Source organism: Orbicella faveolata, unplaced genomic scaffold (assembly GCF_042242905.1).
Source record: "Orbicella faveolata isolate gen_17 unplaced genomic scaffold, um_ofav_v1 contig_26, whole genome shotgun sequence".
NCBI classification, from domain to species: domain Eukaryota; kingdom Metazoa; phylum Cnidaria; class Anthozoa; order Scleractinia; family Merulinidae; genus Orbicella; species Orbicella faveolata.
The window spans coordinates 2584724-2609498 of NW_028301554.1; the positions used below are offsets into that span (position 1 = coordinate 2584724).

At 38.8% G+C, this 24775-nt stretch overlaps 1 protein-coding gene across 2 annotated transcripts; it reads right to left on the reverse strand.

Moving 5' to 3' along the window:
- Nucleotides 1–161: 161 nt before the first annotated feature.
- LOC149107634 (nucleolar protein 6-like) lies at nucleotides 162–24769 on the reverse strand. 2 transcript variants are annotated; one of them, XM_089296394.1, is made up of 26 exons: nucleotides 24592–24769; nucleotides 22567–22710; nucleotides 21746–21865; nucleotides 21102–21281; nucleotides 20154–20322; nucleotides 19375–19518; nucleotides 18549–18709; nucleotides 18042–18162; nucleotides 16454–16518; nucleotides 15460–15561; nucleotides 15137–15252; nucleotides 14380–14521; nucleotides 13535–13654; nucleotides 12418–12566; nucleotides 11861–12080; nucleotides 11118–11244; nucleotides 9299–9453; nucleotides 8194–8354; nucleotides 7672–7824; nucleotides 6818–6915; nucleotides 6135–6259; nucleotides 5756–5848; nucleotides 4745–4933; nucleotides 4353–4454; nucleotides 2447–2500; nucleotides 162–1280 (listed from the first exon to the last, which is right to left on the reverse strand). In XM_089296394.1, exons 1-26 carry the CDS (start codon nucleotides 24649–24651, stop codon nucleotides 1173–1175), a joined length of 3378 nt encoding a protein of 1125 aa, XP_089152520.1. In that variant the 5' UTR covers nucleotides 24652–24769; the 3' UTR covers nucleotides 162–1172. The 2 variants fall into 2 exon arrangements, with proteins under 2 accessions (XP_089152520.1, XP_089152519.1); XM_089296393.1 differs by having other exon boundaries at nucleotides 14380–14557; nucleotides 24592–24768.
- Nucleotides 24770–24775: the final 6 nt, after the last annotated feature.

Genomic DNA, 24775 nt, shown 5'->3' on the forward strand with positions numbered 1-24775 from the left:
GGGGCCAAACTGCGTTAATCTACAGCTTTCAAAGGGAATTGGTTTACTAGAAAAATGATTTATAACTTGTTTTTTTTCCATCTTTGTTTTTGTTTCAGGAAGTGATGACCTCAGCAATGGAGGGCTCCTGGCAGACACAAGCAATGTCCTGACAAAACAAGTGTAAAATATGTTGATTTTATTTTCGTGAAATTTTCCGAGAAAGGCATTTTCTATGCATTTCAACCAAAATTCGAAAAGCCTCCTTCAAAGTGTTTTTTCTTTAAGTTCTTGACAAAGCAATCAGCGTTTTCAGTACAGTAAATCATTCAGTTAGCTTTCATTGTACTCAGAATTCGAACTCACGGCCCGTTGTTATATGAGTGTTTATATCAATGAAACAAGAAAAAGTAGACAAGGGCTTCTAGTATCTTACAACTGAAATAGTTTTTATATATAGATGGATCTTTGAGTGGGAGGGGGGTGGGGAAACCGTGGGGAATAATAACCAGAATTTTAGAGTAATCTGAATACGCGTGTAAAGCACAAGTGTTATCACAAGCTTAATATGAGCAGGTCAAACCCTTCTGTGGTTCGAAAGTGGGTTGTTAGGTATCATCCAAGTTCACCCAAAACATTTCACTTTCTGACAATTCTAGTCTTCTTGACAGCCGATATTTTTAGGTCACGCAAATGTTTTTCCCAATGACAGCTGCTTCAACCTGAACCACGTTCGTTTGCGCGTCTTAGCCAATGACAGCTTCGCTCAAATATTCCGTACTCCGCGCCGTTACTGGAGAGGAGCATTGCGTGACCAACTTAATAACGGCTTTGAAGGAGACCAGAATAGTTCTGGTCATTTTTTAAACAAGCTGACTCTGAGTACTAGGAAAACATTAAAAAGGTTAAAATGTTTAAGTACTAGGCGTACTAGACAATTAATTCGTTGCGATAACTTAAAATACATAGTCTCCTCCGCAGCCGTCTTTTTAAGATGTCACGCAACGCTTAACCGTGACATCCTAAAAAGCGGTTGCAAAGAAGACTCTAAATATATATGGTTATCTGCGTTCATTGCAATCAAATAGATGGAAACGTAATTATAGGTATTCGATTCCTTTAATAAAGGTGTTTTTGATTTCATCAAAACTTTGTTATTTCACTTTTACATGTCACGCTTGTCCTCTCCCTTTTCATGCATTCAACACTTCGATCTTCTTCACCAGTCCCTCTCCGATGGTCTGAAAATCAGACAAGATGGCTGATATGTTCGGGATGACCAAGGTCTGGCCCTGTTTGGACTGAATACAAAAAACGACTTAAAACAACAACAACAACGACAGCAACAACCAAAACAACAACAGCATCAAAAGTTATCACCACAACTAAACAGTTGCTTTACTATGAAAACGTTACTCAAGAATATCTCAATAAAACGGAAACATTGCCCAGCGCGAGAAAATATGGAACTGATGATAAGGGCGGGAAAACGCGCGGAAGTAACGCCCCAATTGGTTTCCCCTTTGCACCTAATTGGTTGAAAACTCAATATGTTTGCTCAGGTTTCTAAGATTACGATGTAGCTTTCGAATGCTTTTGACAATCAATCGAAAAACCGTTTTATTGAGATATTCTTGAGTAACGTTTTCATAGTTTATCATCAGTTCCATATTTTCTCGCGCTGGGCAATGTTTCCATGCTTTATCCCGTTTAGCAACGTTTGTAACTTTTCCCGCGCTTCCCAGCGTTTGTATGCTTTTTGTTGCTTGGCAACGTTTGCATGTTTTCCCGCGCTTGGTATTGATTTCATGTTTCCCCGCGCTTCGCTTCGGCTGCATATTTTGGTTGGAGTTTTGATTACCCTTTGGGGTCATTCACTTTTGCTGCGTTTTTAGAGGTGGGGGTGGGGTGTTCGGGGTGGGGGTGGGGGTGAGGGTTGGGGTTTCTTACAAAAGTGAAGGAGAGTTCGTGGAATTTTGAAAAACAATCTATTTTAAACAATCTAGTTTCATAGTTAACTTCTAAAAAAGTTAACTTTTATCCCATGAGAAGTATATCACCTTCACCTTTTACACTATAAAACAAATTGGAAGGCTCACCGGACGTTAAAAAAGGGTCAATTTAATACTTTCTATGGTGCCATTCTCCTGCTGTGAGATATTTTCCTTTTAGTTTTCCGTCGAGATCCCCGTTTATGTTTATGCTCTTAGTCCATTTACGAAGTACATAGATATCACCGAATTGGACTCCACTCAGTCCTATTAGCATTACTTATAATCCATCAAACATTTCAAAACTGCGCGTGTCGCGAAATTTATTTGAAGGATAATACATGTAAACAAAATAGCCTCCATTTGACTTTGGAGGCTATTGTATATATATCTAGTTACCAACCTGTCGGCGGACAAATATCCGAGGATATTTTCGCGCCAAATGGAGGTTATTGTTTATATATCTAGTTACCAACCTTTTCAGTCGTTTGAGGATTGATTAATGGCATCTTGCACTGCGCGTGCAACACCTGATAAAACGTGAAAAAATTACGAATCAACAGGAAAGGATAAGGAGACAAAACAGTGGCAATTGCTGGTTTTCACTGGTCATGTGATCAAAACCAAAAATCGTAACCATTGAGTAAATTAAGTCAAGAATCTGGGATATGACAGATCGATGAGATAAACAACCGCGCCAAGATTTAGATCTCTGCTGCTTTTCATTTGCGCGTTATTCGCCGAAGTGTTTCACCCGCATTTAGAGCTTTGCATGGAGACGCCATGTTGGTGCCCCTCCGAGGAGCACCAACATGGCGGCCGTAAAGTAACAGAAACATCTGTCGTTGAGTTTCGCTATTGAAACGAAGCGTTATTACTCTTGAGCTCCGGCTAAGACATTTTAAAATGGTTTTCACTGGTCATGTGATCAAAACCAAAAATCGTAAACATTGAGTAAATTAAGTCAAGAATCTGGGATATGACAGATCGATGATATAAACAACCGCGCCGGGTTTTTTACATGATGAAACTGAAACCTGAAAATGGAAAGGTAATTTTTAATTTTGGAATATGGCCACGTCACAAATCTATTTTCTATGATTTCCACTGACTGGAAAACTTGTTTTACTCTGGTAATGTCAGCCCCATATCACTTCAACTTGGTAACGTTTTAGATTACTTTATGCCACTTTATGACATTGTTTCGACTTTAGCTGAGGGGGGTGGGGAAAAGTTGACATGGACCACGGGAACTTCGTGTCCAGATCCTTAGGACATCTTGGTTCGAGATAAGGAACATGTCATACTGCATTCACACTAGGAATAAACATGTTTAGACTAATCACGAATAAAACATTACACTGTTGACAGCCATTTTTCTTGTATTTTTATTCGATCGTTGAACGCGCGGGTAAAATCGCGAGAGCTGGACGCCAGCACAAAACGGAAGCCTTGACGGGGTAGGGGCAAGATAGCCTAATAAAACATGTTTCATCAGGAAAAGCGTTCACATCAGGAGGGGCTTTACATGAATCATGATCGAAATGCGTTTATTTTGAGAATTATTGAAACGGTTTCCGAGTAGCTCAGACAAAAAATTTGAACTGCGAGTTCCTGTAGGGACGAGACTTTAGAAGAAGAAATTGTCCGAGAACCTGTTATCAAGTGAAATTAAGCGGCAGACCAAATTTAACAGGAAGAACGAGCTCAATAATTTTCGAATTTCCTGACAACTTCCCCTAGATATTTCCGTACCATTAGTTACTATTACGAAAATTCCGAAATTTTTGATTGAATGGAACGCGCCCCTTATGCGAACAAAGGAATAAAAATTACTAACCTGTTTTTCGCGAAACGGGTTTCGTATAAACAGGTTTTCGCTAACCTAAACAAGTTTCGTTGATCGTGACAATGCAGTTTTATAGCTGTAGATGTCGACCTGGCTTTTGTTACCATGCTAACGTTGGTTTAGGCAGACAGAACCCAAACAAAAAACTGGGGAAACGATGTTTAAGTGAGGACCGGTTTTATCTCTGATGCTACAGTCATTCACATTTATGACGCGAGTACTTTAAACTGTTATGACACGGTATGGTAAAGGTAAAAGGTCAGTCCTGCATACGAGCCAAGTGGTCTATCAGCAATAAGTTCGCCGGTACCCATTTATACACCCGGGTGAAGAGGGGCACCGTGAGAGTAAAGTGTCTTGCCCAGGGACAGAAGGGAATGTCTCCAGCAAGGGCACGAACCCGGACCGCTCGATCCGGAGATGAGCACACTGACCGTGAAGCCACCGTGCCTCCCACAGGACACGGTATGGAGAATCTAGAAATTAATCTATACTAAGACTGAAGGATAAAAGACTCCAAATGCTGTCTGTACCTTGAACGGGGCCGGCACAAAACTCTGAGGCTTCCACAGAATTCCTATCAAATCGCCTCCGTAAACATCGTGAAAGAACAGCGCAATGTCAGAAAAAGCATCCTGGAAGAAAACAAAACAGAGAAACCAAGGAAACAGAGTATTTGTCAGATTGCAGTGGGTATAACTTCACTTCCGTTATCTACCGAATATTCCTTGCAAATAAAATTTGACATTACGTTCATTGGATCAGAAACATAAATATATATAACTACTTCCAGAGACTTTTCTCAGGGTGTTAAGATCAAAAAGGCAAATGTTTGCTCCATATTCTACAGGTGAAATTTCGTAACTTAGGATTACTCAAATTACGCCAGAAACAGCTTAAGATTGCTCGTCGTATCTTTCCTTACCTTAAGTTCTTTAAGATACAACTGTGCAGGATCAAAGTTTACGACCGGAAGTAAAACTGAAGGACATGAAGACGAGGCTTCTTTTGCCGGATTTTTCCCTTTATCAAGGGCCTGGGTTCTACGATGGAGAAGACGACTGTGCAGATGGATGATGACGTCATAGTGATCCAAAGGTGGGCGGAAGGTTTGCTGAGGAAAGTAAACACAGGAGCAGAAGAGTTGCAGTAACGACCCGCGGGTAAAAGCCAACATTTTTTGAAGTCTGGCAAAATAGTTCCTTGTATTTTTGAGGTAGTTTTTTGGCATTCGAGGTTGGCATTCGAGGTTTTTGGATTTCTTATTTGGGTTCTTAATTTCCATGAGGGAGATATAGTTATTAATTACCAGAAAAAATCAATAAAATTGGGTTTGGTCCTTGAATATACAGCACTTATTCACAACTGTATCAGGTATTTTCTTGTAACAGAAATTTGCCCTCTCAAATTCACATTCCTTGGTGAAAATGTTTTTCCGTAATTCACATAGAAGAGCCTGCTTGATCTTGCTTGGCTTAACAGGTTCTTACATCTTTGGGTATTAAAATGGCAAATTTCTGCCAGTAGGTTCTTAAACCAATAGGTTCTTACAGGCGGGCTTTTACTGTATAAGCATGGTCTTCTTTGTTGAATATCGGCAATACGCTAAGTCTGTCTACGGTGAGGGTCGTGCAAAGAATAAGGGGTCGGGTGGGTGGGGCAGTGTGCCATACACCATTCTTAGACAAGTCGCGTAAAATCCTTCTTTGCGTAAGGCATCACGTGCTGCAAAGTGGCTAACTTGTGTTTGGGATAATGGAACCTTACTTAATTTGAATTGTATGACAGACATAACTTGTCAAAAAAATACAACGACAACAACTTAGAGAAACCCCTACCGGTGATACTGTTGGAAAGAACCTTACTCGAAAGGAATTAGGGTTCAACTTTTGACAGTTACCAAGGTGACGCCTCAGTCATCAGGTCATCGTCTTACCTTGAAATCGGTTGGCTGTAGTGCGAATGTTTGAATTTGACGTTCCAAGATCAAGAATGACTCCTTTGCCAGCACAAAGAGTCTGTTGACAATCTATAACGGGAAAAAACATTACGTGTACATACTGATTCAAGTGTAAATACCGTTCTAAATAATGAACAAGACGTTCTATCTACTGGTAGTTTGGAACGCGCGGTAACCTTGGTGTTTTGCAATTCTATAACGAACAAAAATCCAATTTTCTCAGTTCTTTTCAGAGCGAACTTCGGCCTGATCTACAGTTAATTCTTCGGTGCACAACATCCTCACATCCTCACAATAGACTAAATGAACGATGAAAGTCAAAACTAAGCGAACTAGTCCAAACAAATCAACTGACCTGTTTAGAAGGCTTATCTTTGGTCCACATAGAGGTGAACTTGTCTTTTGGAGTAGAGATAAATATTGCTGGAAGTTGCGTTCTGTTTTTGGAAAACTTGGAGGATATTTCTTGGTAGTCAGCCACTATGGAGAAAAAACAACACAAGTACAATTAGGTTTGCATTTTCTACACGTCTAAGAATCAACATATGGATTCTCCTCACTGTTGTTCATACATTCTCTTTAAATCAACACGGGAGACTTTGATTTTTGGTCAGTTGGTCACCACAGTTTCTAAGTTGCTACGGAGAAAAACTGCAAGACAATCACGGTTTTGGTTAACACTGTCTAATGAGTCAACATATCGATTCTCCTCACTGTTGTTCATACATTCTCTTTAAATTAACATAGGAAAATTTTACATTTGGTCATCACAGTTTCCAAGTCGCGGCTGCTGAGAAAAAACAAGACAATCACGCTTTCGGTTACAACTTCCCTCAGGAGTCAACATGTCAATTCTTCTCACTGTTGTCCATATATCCCCTTCAAATTGACGCGGGAGAATTTAAATTTTTGGTCAGCACAATTTCTAAAATGACTGCTTTCTTCATTTCCATGACCTTCTCGCTTGAAACTTGTGAAAAAAAAAAAAAAAAAAAACTGAAGAAGTGAAAGATAAATAACGATACCTCATCCACTCACCAGAAATGTCGTTGTTAAAATTTAGAATGACAGGAGTTGTTTCCCAGTCGGTTGAAGAAAGAAGGTGAAGAAATCGGAGAAATCCAACCAGGGGAGACCTGTAAGAAGGAGTATTGTGTAAACTGAACAAATTTTCTGCAGTAAATACGTGTTTATCATTACAAATGCACTTATTCGTGAGGAAGAAAGCCAAGTAGGCGAGAGTCGATCGACTTCTGCAAAGCCCGCGGGCACCCCCATATCAAAAGAACAGCGGTGATCGTCGGAAATGTTAAAAAGAATCTCTAAGAGGTAACAGGATCCTGTTTACAGGGCGTGGCTTAAAATTCTTTTCAACTCTAAGAGGTACTAATTCGAAAACAACACATTAACTAACGAGCGTTGAAAATACGACGCGCAGCGATGTATTTTTGACGAAATTCAAGGTGTTTGGGTAGCCGCTGAAACACTCTCGCGAGTGTTTAACATATCTTCCCAATCAAAACAAAAACTAACGAGTAAACGAGAAGCACAATCGTCAAAATCTATGCTAATTAAGAGCGGGTATCCGAACGTCCCTCATGGTTGTGGTATTCTTTGTGTTAACTTGATGAATTATGAATGAGTTTGAATAGAGGATTTTGCAACTCTCAAAACACTCATTTCTATGTTGGAATGTTAAATTAATACTCCAATTTCGAGTTGCCTTTTGTCTCTGTTTCACAAAAGGGCTCGTTCAAAACATTTCATATAAAATTGAGTTGGATTTACATGAAAATCAACACGTTGGTGCGACAAATGGTTCCGAAAAAAGCCCGTTTCTAGTCCTCACAGAGGAGAAAAGAAACTCAGCCTGAAGTGGCTTATTGCGTTACCTGGGAGGAGTAAAAGGGGCTGGGGAGAGGAAGAGAGAAGCCACCAGTAACTCAATACACTCATCAGTCACGTGATCAGCCATCAGTTGAGCGGCCACCCAGCGTTTGGACAAACGGATAGTTCCGGTAAATCCGCGGTAATGCTGTTGAATGCTGCAAAAACAAAACATTAAAACGAAATGATAAGTACAAGTGAGGCCTTGCCAGTTTGGTTTGTCACTCGCAAACATACACGTTCCTGGGAATTTTGACCAGAATAGAAAGGATACATGTTTCTTATCAACCAAGCGAGTGGTTTATTCCACAAACTCAATGACCTAGGTAGCTTTGAATCACAGTTAGTTAGTTATTAATATTTCATTGTATTAGTTTTATTATGGATTTTTCATGTTTTAATTTTTTGATATCCCATTGTGTTATTTTTTATTCAGATTTTTACAGTTGGTGTGACATCTTACGAGTTTTAGCGACTTAACTAAGTGTATGTGTAGACGTAGAAGAGTATTTCTGAACAATACCTACCCATGGAGTGTGCTTGTTAAGAGCGGCAAATGCGTTATTTCCCGTTCTAGTTCTTTAGCTTTCTTCTCGTAATCTGTTTTAAGCTCCTGTGTGATTTCATTCTTTTGAAGCAACACCATTTCCCGGTAATGCATAATCTTGATTCTAAATACAAGGCCATCCTGCCGGAGAAAAACACAGGAATTGCATGCTAGGAAGGTTCTCATCAGCTCACACTTCAAATTAAGTACCACCAACCAAGGCGCGATAAAGAGGTGTCTGATTCGATCCCAATGAAGTTGGACCCACTCAAGTTTGCACCCCTCACGTCACGGAAGCTGACTCTTCAGTAAGGCGGAAAAATATTGTTAGTAAGACCGCTATCATTTAGTTGGCTTTCCAAATTCGTTAGCCAATCAAGTGGCAGAATATCGCACGTGAAATTTCCTTTCCAGCGGACGAGACTTTTGTTGGTTTTGATAATACAAGTGGTCGGAAAACAAGCAAAAACAATGTCAAAAATACCCAAAACCATTCTTTCCTGTTGTAAAAGTAAAGGTCCTGACGGGTTAATAACAGCGCTATGATAACCTGTGAACAGACAATCTTTTTTTGCTGCCGTGAAAGTAAAGAACGCCTGATTGCAGGTTATATGTCAAATAACTTAGGCACCGTCTACACGACGCCGGAAAAAATTTAAAAACGGCCTTTTCACTCCTAAAACGCATCAAATATTTACCGTCCACAGTACTAAGCAGGAGAAATTGGAAAACGCAACAATCACCGGTCGTTTTGGATTTGTGTTTGAGGAGAACTGGGGCGGGGAAATCACATGATTATCGTGACGTCATCTCTTTTTGAAAAGTTCCGTTTTCAAATTATTTTCTGTTCACAACAAAATGCAAAGCCGGCGTTTTCAAGTTCCTCCCGTTTGAAGAGAGTTTTCAAAAAGCTCCGTTTTCATGACGGATTAGTGAGACGGTAGACCTAACCGTAGAAATAAAGATTGGTTTTCGAATTTCTTCGCCGCAGTGTGGACTAGGCCTTAGATGAATCCTATTTGTGGAAAGCCAGTTGGTTTTGTTGACGCGTTAATCCTTTGAACCGAAATTTTTCAGTTACTCACCTTAAGAACATCTACATGCTGAGGCGAAGCCGCAGTTACAAGCGAACACTCGCTTTTCAGCAACTTAGCAAGTCTGATGTGAAAAGCTGCTTTAATGTGTTGAATAGCAGCTAGATCATCCGGCCATTTACCACTGGTCTCGAACTGTAAAACAACTTGGAGAAAGCTAGAGCTTTAGACTTTTACCTTTAACATAAAATAACTAAATTTACAGCATCAAACACAAAAGACATTTCAGGAATGGAGATTAACTTTTTAATACAGGCTAGTGGCATGTCAGATTTTACCAGCCAGAACACTGAGGTTTTAACTCGCCAGATTTTCCACTAGTCAGATTTAGGTTTCCATTTTTTTTCTTTCTTCTTTTGGAATGCTTCATTACAGCTTACAAGATATAAAATCATTGAAACGTTGAAAACTGTAGATATTGGAGAGGTTAAAGTTAAACAAATTCCAGAGATATACCTTTCGTAATTCCAACTGTGTTCAATTTTTACAATCTTATTTGGCTATTTATCGGAAATAACAACTCTGTGAAGTTTCAATTTCACGAAATACTAGAGGCTGTTTTTTTACTGGCCTAAGAGTTATAAAACACAACCTGCTAGCCACATCTGAAGTTATACTAATGTGTTATTGCTATCAGTCTCCATAATTACATTTTCGAGTCTGCAAGACTTCAAACAAAGAGCAACAAGCAACTCTAACTTGCTGACAGCACAATACATTATTCTTAGAGAAAGTAGTTCTTTCAATTTTCCACAATGTTTTTATTGCAATAATCTATACACGCTATTCACTAGCTTGTTCACGACTATTTTTCTGTTAGGGCCTTCTGTTAGGGCCTCCAGACTAGACACTTCGCTGTGGACAACTAAATGTTATCGACAACTAATTAAAAAAACGTAGTGTGTGAGATGAATTGTCGACAGCTAAATGATAAATTTTTAGTTGAAGACAACTAGGCAGTTTCCCATTTCGAAAAGGGAAACTGCTTTAGTTGTCGGCAAGTATGATTTGACCGTTTTTTGGGAGTCACATGACACACATTTGAGCATGCATCTTGTGTTTTGGGCATGCGTAGTGAACGTCATTTCCCAAGCTCTCGCTGGCGTGACTTAGTTATGGACAACCAACACTCCATACTCGATAACAAATACTTGTCGACAACTAAATGTCTAGTCTTTGGAGGCCCTTATATATCATAATTGTATTGGAATTTATGAACTTTAGATCACGAGCTTACGCGAATTATAATTTAATGTGCAGAATGTGTCCGTGGTAGAACAGAGAAACGGAAGGAAGCAGGACCTTTCAAGTTCATGAGGCAAAGCTCTGGAACGGAATTCCTCTAGAAATACGTTAAAAGGACACCATCGGTTCCTTTAGCTCGGCCATGAAAAAAACATTTCTTAGCATAGTGTTGTGAATAGAGATATTCATGTGCTTTGAATTAATTTTTAATTCTTAATAATTAATTTTATAGATATTTTAACTGTAGATGTAGAGATGTTTTTGCAATTAATATTCATACTTTGTACTATTCTAAGTTATTTTATAATTACTCATAGAAGTTTAGCACAGAGGGTCACTAGCTTATCAGTTCATACTGTCATGTGTCACCCTCAGTAAATTAAGTTCATTAAAATAATAATAATAATAATACCAATTATTAATATTATTGTTATTATTATTATTATTATTATTATTATTATTATTATTATTATTATTATTACCATTACCATTACTATTATTATTAACCTAAGGTGCTGTGAAGTCGCAGGCATTGTAAGAGAAAAGTTCTTTTATAGAATCTCACCTTCCATGGCTGGACACCAAATTGCGTGTTTTATTTCCGAAGGAAGGAGTACATTGCACGCCAACTTTTCATCACCAATTTGTGGCTTAACTTTGCTATTTTTAAAACAAGGGCTTGGTGGAAAAACCTAGACAGAAGAACAACAAAACCTCATAAATCTTTCTTATGTGCATACTTTTGTCTACAGTGTAAGTAAGGCCTCCCAAATGCAAAGCTTAGGGTTATTTTGTTTCACATGTAGCCCTCTAAGGCAAAAAAAAAATTGTTAGGCTTACCAACTACCCTGCTATAACGTTTTTTGAGTTTTGATATTTTCACTTGTTTTGTGCTTCTTATTGTTATCCCTAGAGTGGCTTACCATTAAGCATTCTTTCATGTACATGTATTAAAATGTAACAAAATTTTTCGTTGTCTTCACGTTTGTTCCAAATACAAGCCTGGCAAGTTTTGAAATGTAAAATTTTTCCACTACATGTAAAATGCGCATCCCCACTGAAAGCCGTCCAAAGAAAAAGCCTTTTGAACAAAATAAGCAAAAATCTTACTATTGTCATTTTACAGTAGAAGGCAAATTGCTTGTAACATCTTTGCCAGGAACCGATAAAAATTCTGCTGGATGGAACTGATCTTTATCAGTTTTCCTTGTTGATGGTTATTCTCAGCACCTGACTGCTTGAGACTGTACTGACATTGTGAGGGGAAACTGGATGTTGATCATAAAAACTCCTAAGTGTTTTCCCTACCTCTGCTCCCCTGAAAACAGAGCTAATTCCCTGAATCGAGTTGACATTGAGCGGCAAATCCAACGCACGGATCTGTTTACACAAAGCATTGTACACCTGAATCACTCTCTGAGCTTCTTCATCACCTGTTCCACTGTCACACGATGCACCATGTGTCTGCAGTACACAGTCCAGCTGATTCGCAACAAAAGTCAGCAATGCTGGATCAACACCACCATGTCTACAAAAAAAATTGAGTTTTAATAAACTTTCCCCATGCTAGTGGGTCAGGTAAAGGTGGCTTCAGGGGAAGGGGGTGAGGAAGGTGGAGGGTGGAAAGGGGGAAAGGGGCAGGAGGAGGAGGGAGGGGAAAAGGGGAAGGAGAGAAGGGAGGGGGGAGAAGAGAGGGGGAGGATGGAAGGGGAAAGAGGGAAATGGGGGAAGGGGGAAGGGAGAAGGAGGAAGGAGAAAGGGGAAGTGGAAAGGGGAAGCTTAACTTCAATTTCCATTGCATGGTGGAATGCTAGTCATTATGCCATGCTCCAGCTGTGAGTAAAGTTTTAGAAATAATTTTCCACCTTTGAAGAAGATGTTTAATAATTCTTCCACAGATAGTTCTTCTCTCTGCCATGCTGTTGCAGGACCAAACCACCACCTCAAGAATAGAACCATCTTTAAATCGGCGTAACTCTGATTTCTCACCCCAAAATGCACGGAAAGATGGAGCCTGCCAGGACAAAAAAATAACAACAAGTGAAAATGCGTCATGTGCAGTTTAGGAACAAATCTTTTCCTTTGGGAGGAGGAAACCAAACATGAAGATTTTTTCCCACCCTTAAGTTCACCAAGGATATTTTTCAGCAAACACAGGATCCTAAGGTCACAAGGACTTTTTCAGTCTTTTTACTTCCATTTTGGCAATTGTCCAATCCCCTACAACCATCAAGATCCATCCCTTATGAACTAAAGGCAAAGTAAATAAAAAAGTATTATTAAGTGGCAACTGAGACTCCACAGGGGGGGAGGACACACAGGCAAAGGGAGGGGAGGCTGGATGGAGCTTAAAGGTACAGGAAGCAGATCAGATTTTTCTCAATATACATTTGTATCTCATTTGCAGCTGAAAACTTTGTTTCATTTTGTTTTTCTGATATTGAAAGCTGGATACATTGTACTGTATGTCAGAGTTCTGGCTAATTTACCAATGTACAATTATGTAGGGTGTCAAAATATGGAATTCCAATGGGTCAATTCCCACTGCTCCAACCAAATCATTATCAATTTTCTATCAATTTGTTGGGTCATGTACATGTAGCTGACCTTGTTGGGTGTTTGCCCTGAGACCCCTCACTTGTCTAGAACACTGTTACATACATAAATAAAGAACACCACTGACCCTCAGTGCTGTCAGCTGAGTGTTCTACATGTATATTGACAATTAACAACAGTGTACAGTGCACATACAATAAAACAGATAACCACTGACCCTCAGACTAGGAGCTGAATTAACAACTAGCAGCATACACTGTGCATACAATAAAACAGATAACCACTGACCTGTACATTGACTACACTACACAGAGTACATGCTAATAGAACAGATAACCACTGACCCTCAGTACTGTCAGCTCAGGGTCCTATATGCATTGATTACAATACACAGAGTACATGCCAATAGAACAGATAACCACTGACCTCACTACTGTCAGCTGGGGGCCCTGTGTCAAGCACGGCATCTGCATGGTCAGAATTCAATAACAAGCCCAGTGTCACACTGCTTTGACTTCTGGAGAGTGGAGCTTTGTTCACAGGCCACTACATTAAGAGAGCACAAGTTTGAAACAATACACCGTGTGTTAACTACATAAAGAATCTAAATCCACAGTGGTTCATTACATACTAAAAACTAATTCCTTATAGCTGCAAAAGGGTATTAAACTTAGAAAATAAGGTTTAGCTGGGCGTATACATGTAGATAACCTTTGCATGCTTTAACTAACCATCAATTTATAATACTAACCAAATGGTAACAATTCTGATGGAATTCATAATTTTTGTTGTTAATATCAAGAGTTTCAGCACCAACTGTTGTAAATCTATGGCAAATTTATTATAAAAATTCTTGCAATTGAAGATTACAATGAATGATGGAATGAATAAATCGCAAAACAAATACATGTAAGTTGTAGTTTCCATTTTGCTTTGTATCAAGATAATTTAAGCACTAATTGTTGAATGCAAGGAAAATTTATTGCAAAGATTGCTGAAAATTATAATGCATGAATAGTTTCCAGTTGACACAAAGACTTCTCAAAAAGTACCAATGACATCCAAAAGATTTCCAAAATGTGACGTATGAACTTCTAAAGATTCTTTATTTAATAGCATGCAAACAACCGCCTCAGTTAAACTCTATTGTCAACAAACAACTTCTCTCTAGCTATTCAGCACCAGACATTTCTTATAGTACTAGTTGGAAGAAGTTGCTAAAATATCAAGACAAATGCAGTTCCCCTGATGATCTCCTAAATTTAATTCACCTGAAGTGGAGTTTGTGGTTTGAAGTAAAGCATCTCTACTCTCTTTCCCAGGCCTCTAGTGACAAGATGAAGCAGCCAATCAGTGACAACTGGGGTCCAGTCTCCTGGATGATCAATAAGGTGACGGAGAAGATCATTTCTCCTGCAGACCACTTCTAAAGCACTGATTTTTGGAATTCTGGAAGAAAAGTGTTTGAGTATGGGTGAATCATTAACACAAACTTGGACCTCAAGTTCTGTCCATGGAACCCTGATTGCGTACTTCAAGAAAATATCCATACGTCCCCCCACAGTTGAGAAATTTTTTCCAAGACCTCCCACCCGTTAATTTCAATTAAGCTTCCTACATTTCTTTAAACTTTTTGGTTTCACAGAAACCTCCTAACCACACCCCCAGGAAATTCAATCCCATCTGTGGGAGGAATATGCATGTTTTCTGAAACAGCACATTTTGACAAAAATCCCTCCCAGCAATATGATGAGCCATGATCACAAATAATTTCACTGAAATTGTACATATGTGTACAGAAAATTGAAAACAATTTATTCTTTTAAATTTCCTGTATTGCCTACATGTACATTTAGCAATAAAATCTATCATGTTTTGATGGCGGTTGACTTGTTGGTAATTTCTCTGTCCCATCAGTGAATGTCAGGGTTCTTTAAACTCAGTCTTGAACATTTAAAGTTGTATGTGAAATTAAAATTCAATGTCAGCTAAATCAACAATCAACAACATTGACATGCTTGTACTCACTGTAAAAATTGATCAAATGTTTGTATAAATGGCACCGGCTTCATGAAGAGCACTTCAAAGCTGTCCATAAAACTACTGTCCAAAAATTCCAGCGACAACCTGGCCTCGTGCTGCAGCTGAGAATTAATCAGAGAAATAATCGTGAAAAGTACAATCCTTGATGATGGCAAAATGACATCTTTTCTGTGTCATTATGTCGCAAGTCTCGACAAATGTGACAACTGAAGATTCTTATATGCTAAGGACAGCAGACAAGGCTTCTGATTGGCTAATTGCAAATTTGGGTGCAGTAATTAATGGTTAATACAACACAGTTCACTTACTTTCCTGTATTGAGCTGCCGTCATCCCAGCACACAAGTTAAGGTAGCCAGATGGATCAACAAACACGACATCAAACCCTGAATGAAAATCTGCCTTGGAGGGCTGTAAGAACGACAAAATAAAGAAACAGTTTTTACTTGTAGTGGTGGTGAAGACTGCATGTGTCATTGACTGTGAGAGCTTTGTTGGTTGGGGCCTCAGTCCCTGGGGGTCTGGCCTACAGGAGTTTGCCAGATTGACTAAGGGGTTTTGGCAACCGGGAGTGAATATTAATCGTGACAAAGCAACGTGAGTGGAAAATTACTAAGATTAGGGCAAACTGTGAGTGAAGCTGTGAAGTTGAATGAAATCAGTGATTATTTACTATGGATATCAGAGCCCAAACTGCAGGGGAATTCACAAGGCTAAAGGGGCAAGGGTCCTGGTCTTCCCAGCTCAAGCCTGGAGGGTGAGTAATGGGCAATTCTTCCATCCCAGTAAAACATAATTGATTGCAGAAACCTCATGAGGACTGCTACATGTACACAGTGCCATTTTGTGGCATGAAGGAGAAAGCCAGTGATGAAATGACAGTCAGTCCAACAAAACGTTTATCTGACATTTTTTTAAAAACCTCTTTAAAACCTCTAACTGTTTTACTGTGCACTATCCTGAGAAAATAGAGAAGTACAGTTTAACCTGAAAAATAGCCAACTGAGAGTGGGTCATGTTTCCAGCTCCCAGTTGGCTAAATAAATGAGAGCTCAGTCAATTGGTAGAGCACTGCACCAGTATTGTAGTGGTCATGGGTTTGAATCCTGCTCAAGACTGTTTTTTTGTTTTTCAGGCTTTAATTTCACAACTGCTTAAGTTGTGTATATAACTGCGATGATCAATCATGTCTTCATATGTAGTGGAACCCTGTTAATCTGACAGTCAGTGGGCCACAATTAAATCTTGTGTACAGCTGCAAGTATTTTAATATATATAATTCAAATCTGCAGAATCAGCTTACCACATTCCCTTCTTCAATGTCTTCTCTGGTCATTGTTATTCCTTCTTTAGTCCAGTCAGTGGATCCTAACATGATTTTAACGAGCATTTTAGAAATAAGAAATAATTATGAACTATTAGTTTGAGTGTCGTCATCTCTGTCAGACAGATCACAACATCTAGCTAAATATCTGGCAATTTTTTCAGGGGATCCCAAATGCACTAAGCACCATTGAGAGAACACTCCTTTCTTTGTCTTAGTAGACTTAAAGGGCCTTGACAGACTAGACACTTAGTTGTTGACAACTATTTGTTGAAGACAACTAAATGTTATCAACAACTAATTGTGCCCAATGCTAACATTCCACACATTGGAGTGTTAGTTGTTGATGTCCAAGTCAGGTCAGGAAGACCTTGGGAACTAACATTAAAATATTCACTATGCATGCTCAAAACAATACACATGTCAAAGGTGTGTCATGTTTTGATAGTCGTGAACAACTGAACCAATGATTCAGGACTACACAGAGCAAAAATCGTCAAAACGTAGTTGTCAACAACTACATGTAATTAAAGGCAGTTTTCCTTTTTGAAAATGGAAACTGCTTAGTTGTTGACCACTAAAAATTAAGTGTTTAGTTGTCGAAAGCTTGTGTATGTTACATATTTTAGTTGTGCCATAGCAAATAGTTGTCAACAAGTACAGTGTAAGTGTCTGGTATGTGGAGGTCCTAATAATCACTGGAGGTGTTCTCAACAAAAGGATAATAAAAGTCATTTTAATGAAACATACTTAAAATGTAGAGCTATTCTTGATTCCCCTTGATAAAATCATACACAATTAGTTTACTTACATCTTATCATAAATCAGATTTGCATTGTTCATCATTTGATAATCCAATTGTATTCTTAAAACAGAGTTTGCACTACTCAGTAATGATAGGAATTCCATGTTTTTCACGGCACAAAACGATACAAAACTATACTGTATAAGGCAGTCTTTTTCATGTTTAAAAATTGTTGCAATGAAAAAGACGAGTATTTGACGTAACATTACCAAGTTAATTGATAGTCAGAATTTTCTTCTCCTTAAAAATTCTACAAGTTTCCAGGGGTACGTTGGAAAAAGAGAATTTTCAAGACATTTTCTAAGGCCTGAAATGCTTAAGTTTAGTGGCCCATCAGGCTGAATCTTGTCCCAGTTTCTGCAGCATAAGGGACTAGGAATATTTCTACTCCTTCCTGGATGGGATGCTAGACCATTGCAGGAGTAACCCCCAGCATTAAGTTTGCCATTACCCATTTATACACCTGGGTGGAGAGAGGCACTGTGAGAGCAAAGTGCTTGCCCAAGAACACAACACAATGTCTGTGGCCAAGGCTTGAGCCCAGACTGCTCAATCTGGAGACAAGCCCACTAACCATGAGGCCAACTCGCCTCCCATGGGACTGAAATGAACATGTTAAAATTCCAGGAGTATTCAATGACTTCCAGGAGCAGTGCAAACCATGTTTAAGGCTGAGCCTATCAATGATTCTTTTTATTCTCATCACTTGTCTCCTTGATAATGCATGAAGTTGTAAGGAGAAATCATATGTTCATTGCTTACCAAGGAACTGCAGAAAAACTCTCAGAATCTGGTATGAGCTCATGTGCTTGTTGATCTTTTTAACTGACAGTAAATGAGAGATGAACATAGATGCTAAAAATCCCCCACAACGGCCTTGTCCCTGGGTGAAGAAAGAATAAGAAAGTTTTCATTAACTAATAGACTAAGTATTGCTACTCCCCTTGGATGGGATGGCATTACAGATAACAGCTGGTCTCAAAGGGGGCACATTGCTATCCACTGCATAAATCACTATCCAGTGGATAGTGTAGTTTGCTTTGCCAATGTTTATCCACTGGATAGTGATTTATACATGTACAGTGGATAACGGACTACAGTGGATAACAGCCTTTGAACCACTGGGCCCAGGTTGATCATGAGGTTGCTGGTACTGCTGTACATTTACATTATTCTACTAACCTCGTGACGACCACTTTCACCTCAGTCCGAGTTAACTATAAAATTTTACAAGACAAAGTGTAAAATGGAAACAGAAAATGCTAAAACCTGATCAAGTTCACGCTGATGCAGCCAAACTTTTATTAGAGCCACTGCGTCTTTCATTCTCGGGAAATCAGTGATGCACTTATACAAATGGTGAAGGTGCTGCTCCAAGAACATGTCCGACAACACTGAGGCGTTGTAATGAGGTGTTGGTATTGTTGTGTCTAAAAACATAACACAAAACAAGAAAAAAATTATTGTTAACAGACTGCATGGCCACAACATTGCAAATTAAAAATTATACATGTAATTGTACATGTAGCAACAATGTCTTATATAATCTGTAAGTCGATGGTTTAAAAAGTTACTTTTTAAACCCAATGTGTGGTTTGAGAACCCACCCTAGAGCTTATATTTGTTGAGAGCATCGTAATTTGGAAATTCCCAGTATGTGGGAGATCTCAAAAGCCAAACATTTTATAGAAAAGTATGAAGTTAGACTGAAATTTCTGGAGGGGTGGAAGGGTTCAACCCAAAAAAACCTTTATGGGAAGGGCATACAACTTTCAAACTACACGTAATATAAATAATTTTCCCCAGAGAAACACAATACAATTCCAGCATCCCTTCCAACTTGTACATGATACATATAGTAGTTTATTAATGGTAAAAGTATCAAAAAAAAGTACCAGAAAATGAAAACTGTTGGAAAATTGAGATGAGCAATATTAAATGATTAAGATCAGATTTACGATCAGTCTGTAAGCTACAATATAATGTACAGCTGCATTACAAAAGTTTGTTTTCCTGACATCTTAGCCACTGATAATTAATTAAAAGTGACTCACAGGTAGTTTTGCCAATAACAAATTGTAGAGTTGTAACCTACCAGCCCCATCTTCTGCCACGCCCTCCTTGCCATTGAACCAGTTCTGTCTGACATTATTCGTTTTTGGAGAAAACCTCTGAGGTTTGAATGTACCCACTGATAAACAGGGATGCAATTTGATGACAAACTGTTTCCCAGCTTTACCTATGAGAGGAATCAGTTGTAAGCACTTTTTATTCAAGAAGATGTCAAATTTGCGACTTGTGTGAAACTTCCTACTGCACCTGTAAGTGTAGGGGTATATTATGAGTTATTGACCAAGGGGGAGGTCAAATAAGTATGAGGAAAGAAAAGACCATGTATACTAATGACAGTACACTTATCCCCAATTCTCTGTGATTTTTAAGGGAATGGCATTGTTTGACAAAACACATCTTCGGAGTCTGGTCTCAGGAAATATTGGAAACATCTTCAAAAATCTTTGGTTGGAATGTCCCCCTGTAAAAACTTTTGAAAGTTTGATCTTTAGATATACATGTAGTTGTGCCTTCTGCTAAAAATCTTGGCACTTGCAGATTAAAAATCTCATGCCTGTGATTCGAAAAAAGTTGCTATACATAAGCCTCTCTATTCGGCAGAGGCTAAAATTGGTTTTTTGGGTGGGAAGAATTAATCCGTTGAACAATACAAGTGCAGGTGCAGGGTTACATGAAGGACGATGGTAATCCATTTGACTTTGTGCCTGCACTCACCTTGCACAGTGGCATTTATAACGGATGTTTCAAACCTCTCTGGAGGAGAGAGTACACACAGTATTTAAGCAGTGTTTAGTTACTAACCTTTAGGCTTGACCAGAAGGATGGGTCTCAATACCTCACCATTCATGTGTGTGAATTGAACACTTTCAAACAATGAACTCTTCATTAAATGTGCTGCTATGTTGCACAGATATAGAGCACGTTTGTGGTGGTATCTCAGGTTCAGATAGTCCTTTGGTTGAAAACATTCCTAATGTCGAAAAAATATTACCAGCCTGCATTAATTTCACTTAGTTATACACACTGTACAAGTATAACAACTTTATCCTAGAAACATGTGTTGTAGCATATAATGCATTAACCATTGTACATTACATCTATGTACAGTGTACATGTAGTGCTCACAATTACATGTATTTGTGTATGTACAGTAGAACTCTGAGAATCAGCCTAGAAATGGACAGAATGTTTGTGTTGACAGTGTACATGTAGATCTATATTAACATACCAATTAGCTTATTTACATGCAGAAAGGCTATTCTACCATAGCTACAAAAAAGGATGTGTGCATGAAAATGATAAGACTTTGTAGACTGACACACAATTGCTATTGAATTTCATGGAAGTGAGATGGAAGGAGAAGCCATACTGTAAATCCAGCTAGCATTCTTGGTCTTTCCTTTCCTTCCATGAATATTAAAGCTTCTTAGTTTTAATTCCCATCGTTTTAAAATAAAGGCTGTCTCTCTGTCTCTCGCCATCTCTCTCACTGCGCTGCACTGACGACACTAACTAGAAGTAAATCACCTACAAGTTCAATTACTAACAGTACCATTCATTTTGCAATTCTCCCTTCCAAAATGATAACGTGAGATTGAAGGAACTCCCGAATGAACCTGCAGAAAGTACCTAGTAAACCCCTTGTAGCTAGCCACATTCAAATTGTGTTCAAAGGTTCAATTTATATGCATCTACAGAAGAGGAGCCAAAGAAAGAAACTAAATGTCAAGCAATCATAAAACCTCTCACCTTCGGCATCTCCACAGCAATATCCACATTCAAGTCTGGTTTCGTTTCTGTCCCAAGAAGATAACTTCCAACAACTTTGACACTCACTGGTTTTCGAAAACAGAACTTCCCTTTCACAGAGGAGGGGGTAGGGGGGAGAGGAAATTTGGTTCCCCTTGGAAGACATGAGTGGTCTGCCACCTACAGAAAAGAAAGTGGAATAAATTGTTAACAGGCCATATTTGTATTCCTTGTGTTGGACTGGAACTAGCTTGCAATGGAGGCTCATGTGGGGGAATATCATAAAAAAGGAATGCATTTCATTTGCACTTGAAAATACAGATTGAGAAGTTAACCAAAAACAGAACCAGATGGCACATGGCTCCATAGAGCTATGCTTTGTACAGGGAATGGAAGGGAATAAGTCAAGTCAGTTGACTTATAAGGGGGCTTTAGTGTTACCAACTTTGGGTTGGGGGCTAATCGACTTCTTTATTGAAGCTACGACTGTTATAACAGCTCAGGCTGCAGACTAACTGACTTGGTGACTGGGTAGCATAATGCTTTGGTTTAAATTAAACTGCCATGAAATGCATGTAAACATGCTGTGATGTTTCGGCCAGTGCAATACATGATCCATCCAAGAGAGCCTTTAGTTAACTAACCTCTTGCTCCTTTTTCCCATCAGGTAAAGACAGTAGTAGAGTATTTAGCTCATGCAAAATGTCATCCAGAGCTTTATTTCTGTCTTTCTTTGGTTGCACTTCAGATAGAAGTTCAGTTATCTAGTTGGAACAATAATTAAAAACACTTTTAGCCTAGTGTCCTGTACTAGATCTAGGAAAAAAGTGAAATACTTACTACAGGTGTAGGCCTTGACTAATAAATACATAACTGTAATTCTCTACATGTATGTTCACCAATAATCCTATTCTTTTTGTCAGTTGGAACTTACAGTAGTGTGAGGTGCGGTGCCGTGTAATTTAAGCATGTTGGACTCCAGGTTCAAGCCCTCACCAGCATCATTGTGTTGACTTCTTCAACAGGATACCCCCGCAGTGATGATACGTGTACCTCTCTTCACCCAGTTGTATAAATGTATGCTGTAAATGCTTAACTTTTGCTTGTACATGTATGCTCACAAAGAATGGATTGTGGCACACATTTAAGTTTACTAGCAGAGGTTTTTTTTAAAAAAACAAAACAAAAAAACAAAACAAAACAAAAACATTACTGTTTACAGATCTAATAATCTAATAATTAATACTTTATTGCACTAGCATCTTTGATCCGTAATGGGGAATATTGGTCTTGCTCTTTTTCTTCATTGGACCTCACCTGCAGCTTATGGTCCATAGACTTGCTAAAAGAGGACTAGACCAGTATTTCTCTAATATGGAACTTATGATAGTTCAATAAATAACTTAATACAATTATAGTATATGTATATCTTGTACTTTGGTTAGCTGTAGACATTTGAACAAACCTGCATACGAAATAGACTAGACTTGAAAAGGTTCTCCGTTTCTTTGAGGGCATTAATCTCTTCACTGGTTGGTGGTCGATATAAACTCTCCTTGTAGTTTGTACTTTTTGCTTCATTTTCTTCTCCATTTGTGACAACAGTTCTCTAAGTATTAAAAGAAGAAAATAAACAACCACAGTATCAGAAACAGTCACTGAGTTGGAGAATGGCTGCGACAGTACAAACAAGTAAGATAACGTATTAAGAAATTAAGGAAAGGATCAAATGAAATTCAACCCCATGACCTGTGTACATATAGTAACAGTGCAGTGCTCTACAGACTGAGCTATTACGCCAAGTAGAACAGGGGCAGATCAAGGATTTTTCTTAGGAGGGGGTGCACCACTAAGGATTGGTGTAACTGACTGGTGAGGTAAACAAATTTTAAAAGCAAATATGAAGAAGAAGGCTTCACTTCAGGGGGCAGGGTGCACACCCCCTGCACCCTTCCCTAGATCCGTCCCTGTAGAAGCAGGTTATGTTTTGAGTAAGTATTACACGTGAAACTGGGCATGCATATGGGGCGGATCTATGGCGGTTCAGGCGATTTGGGGGATTTGGTTGGTTTAGTCAAGCTCCCTAAATTTTAAAAAATGAGATATTATAACACGCTGACTTGGTCTCAGAATTTTAGAAATCCCATTTCCAAGGACCTCAATCTCAAAAATTTTCCAGGCAAGGATGCCCCCAGACCCCCTTATCCATATATCGAAACCCTTCTGTAAAATTCTCTATCCACCCCAGATATGAAGAATCATATATTTGAACTGCAGAAGATAGATTTTAAGACATAAACCTTGAAGAGAATTGCCATTTGACTTATGACAACCTCAGCTGTAGCCCTGAACTTTCATGTCTTTTAGATGTCTTGGACACTTTATGCTATAGTCTAGAGGTATTAGAACCAGTCAGCGTAAAATCCAGACTGTGGACTGCAGACTGGAAACTACAGACTGGGGTAAAAATGCAGACGGAGGGTAAAATGCAGACTGTAGACTTATAATTCTTAAATGAATCGTGTTGCTATTCCAATAGACCATTTTACAGTTCTATGCATGGTGACCTGACCTTCGAATGGCAGCAAGGCTGGAGGTGACCTTGTTTTGATACAGATCTCTCTGCTTTAATGTCATGTAAATGCACCTAGTTAGCATTAGAACAATTTGATTTACACAACAACAAAAAATGAGGTCTGTATCAAAACAAGTTCACCTCCAACCTTGCTGCCATTCAAAGGCCAGGTCACTGAACAGACAACTGTAAAATGGTCTATTATGAGGGGCAATGGACCGTAAACAGGCTAACTGGAGTGCAGATTTTCACTCCTCACAGCCTGTTTAATACCTATAAGGTTAGTCTGTTGATGGTAAGCACTTCATATTGGAATCAACACGTTATACGATTAAAAAGTCTACAGTCTGCATTTTACCCTCAGTCTGCATTAATTACCCCGAGTCTGCAGTCTCAGATCTGCACTCCGCAGACCGCGTTATCCACTGACCGGAGCATGATATGGTGTTATCTAACGATAAGGTCTTGCTGAGAAAGACACTTCATTCAAACAGGGTTAAAATACTTACGTCTTCCACCCTGAAGCTAACAAAAAACACGTGTTGAAGACATGATTGATCATCGCAGCTATACACTCAACTTAAGCAATTGTGAAATTAAAGCCTGAAAAAAATTTTCACTGGCACTGCACCGGTATCGCAGAGGTCATGGGTTCGAATCCCGTTCAGGCCTGAATTTTTTTGTTTCTTTTTTTCAAGCTTTAATTTCACAACTGCTTGAGTTGTGTATATAACTGCGATGATAAATCATGTCTTCGTATCATTCTCTGCAGTTCAAATATATGAACTTTCTCATATTCATTTGTATAAAAACGTGTGTTAATGTGTTTACACGTGTTTTGAAAGAAGCCTGTATCCTAGAGTGATGTTATTGTTAGTTAAACATAATAATACATTCGTTCGAGCTCTGTTTTACCTTTTTGGTAACATAATTGACTTCGACAGGGTCTTCTGCAGTTTCTGTCTTACGCTTCATCTTATTGATTGCTTCTTCTTGCAATAAAACAACGTAAATAAATTTCACAACCTCGTTGATGGATCCGCCATGCTTCACACGTGTAGCAAACTATTGCATCAGGGAGGGATGGGTCGGGATTAAT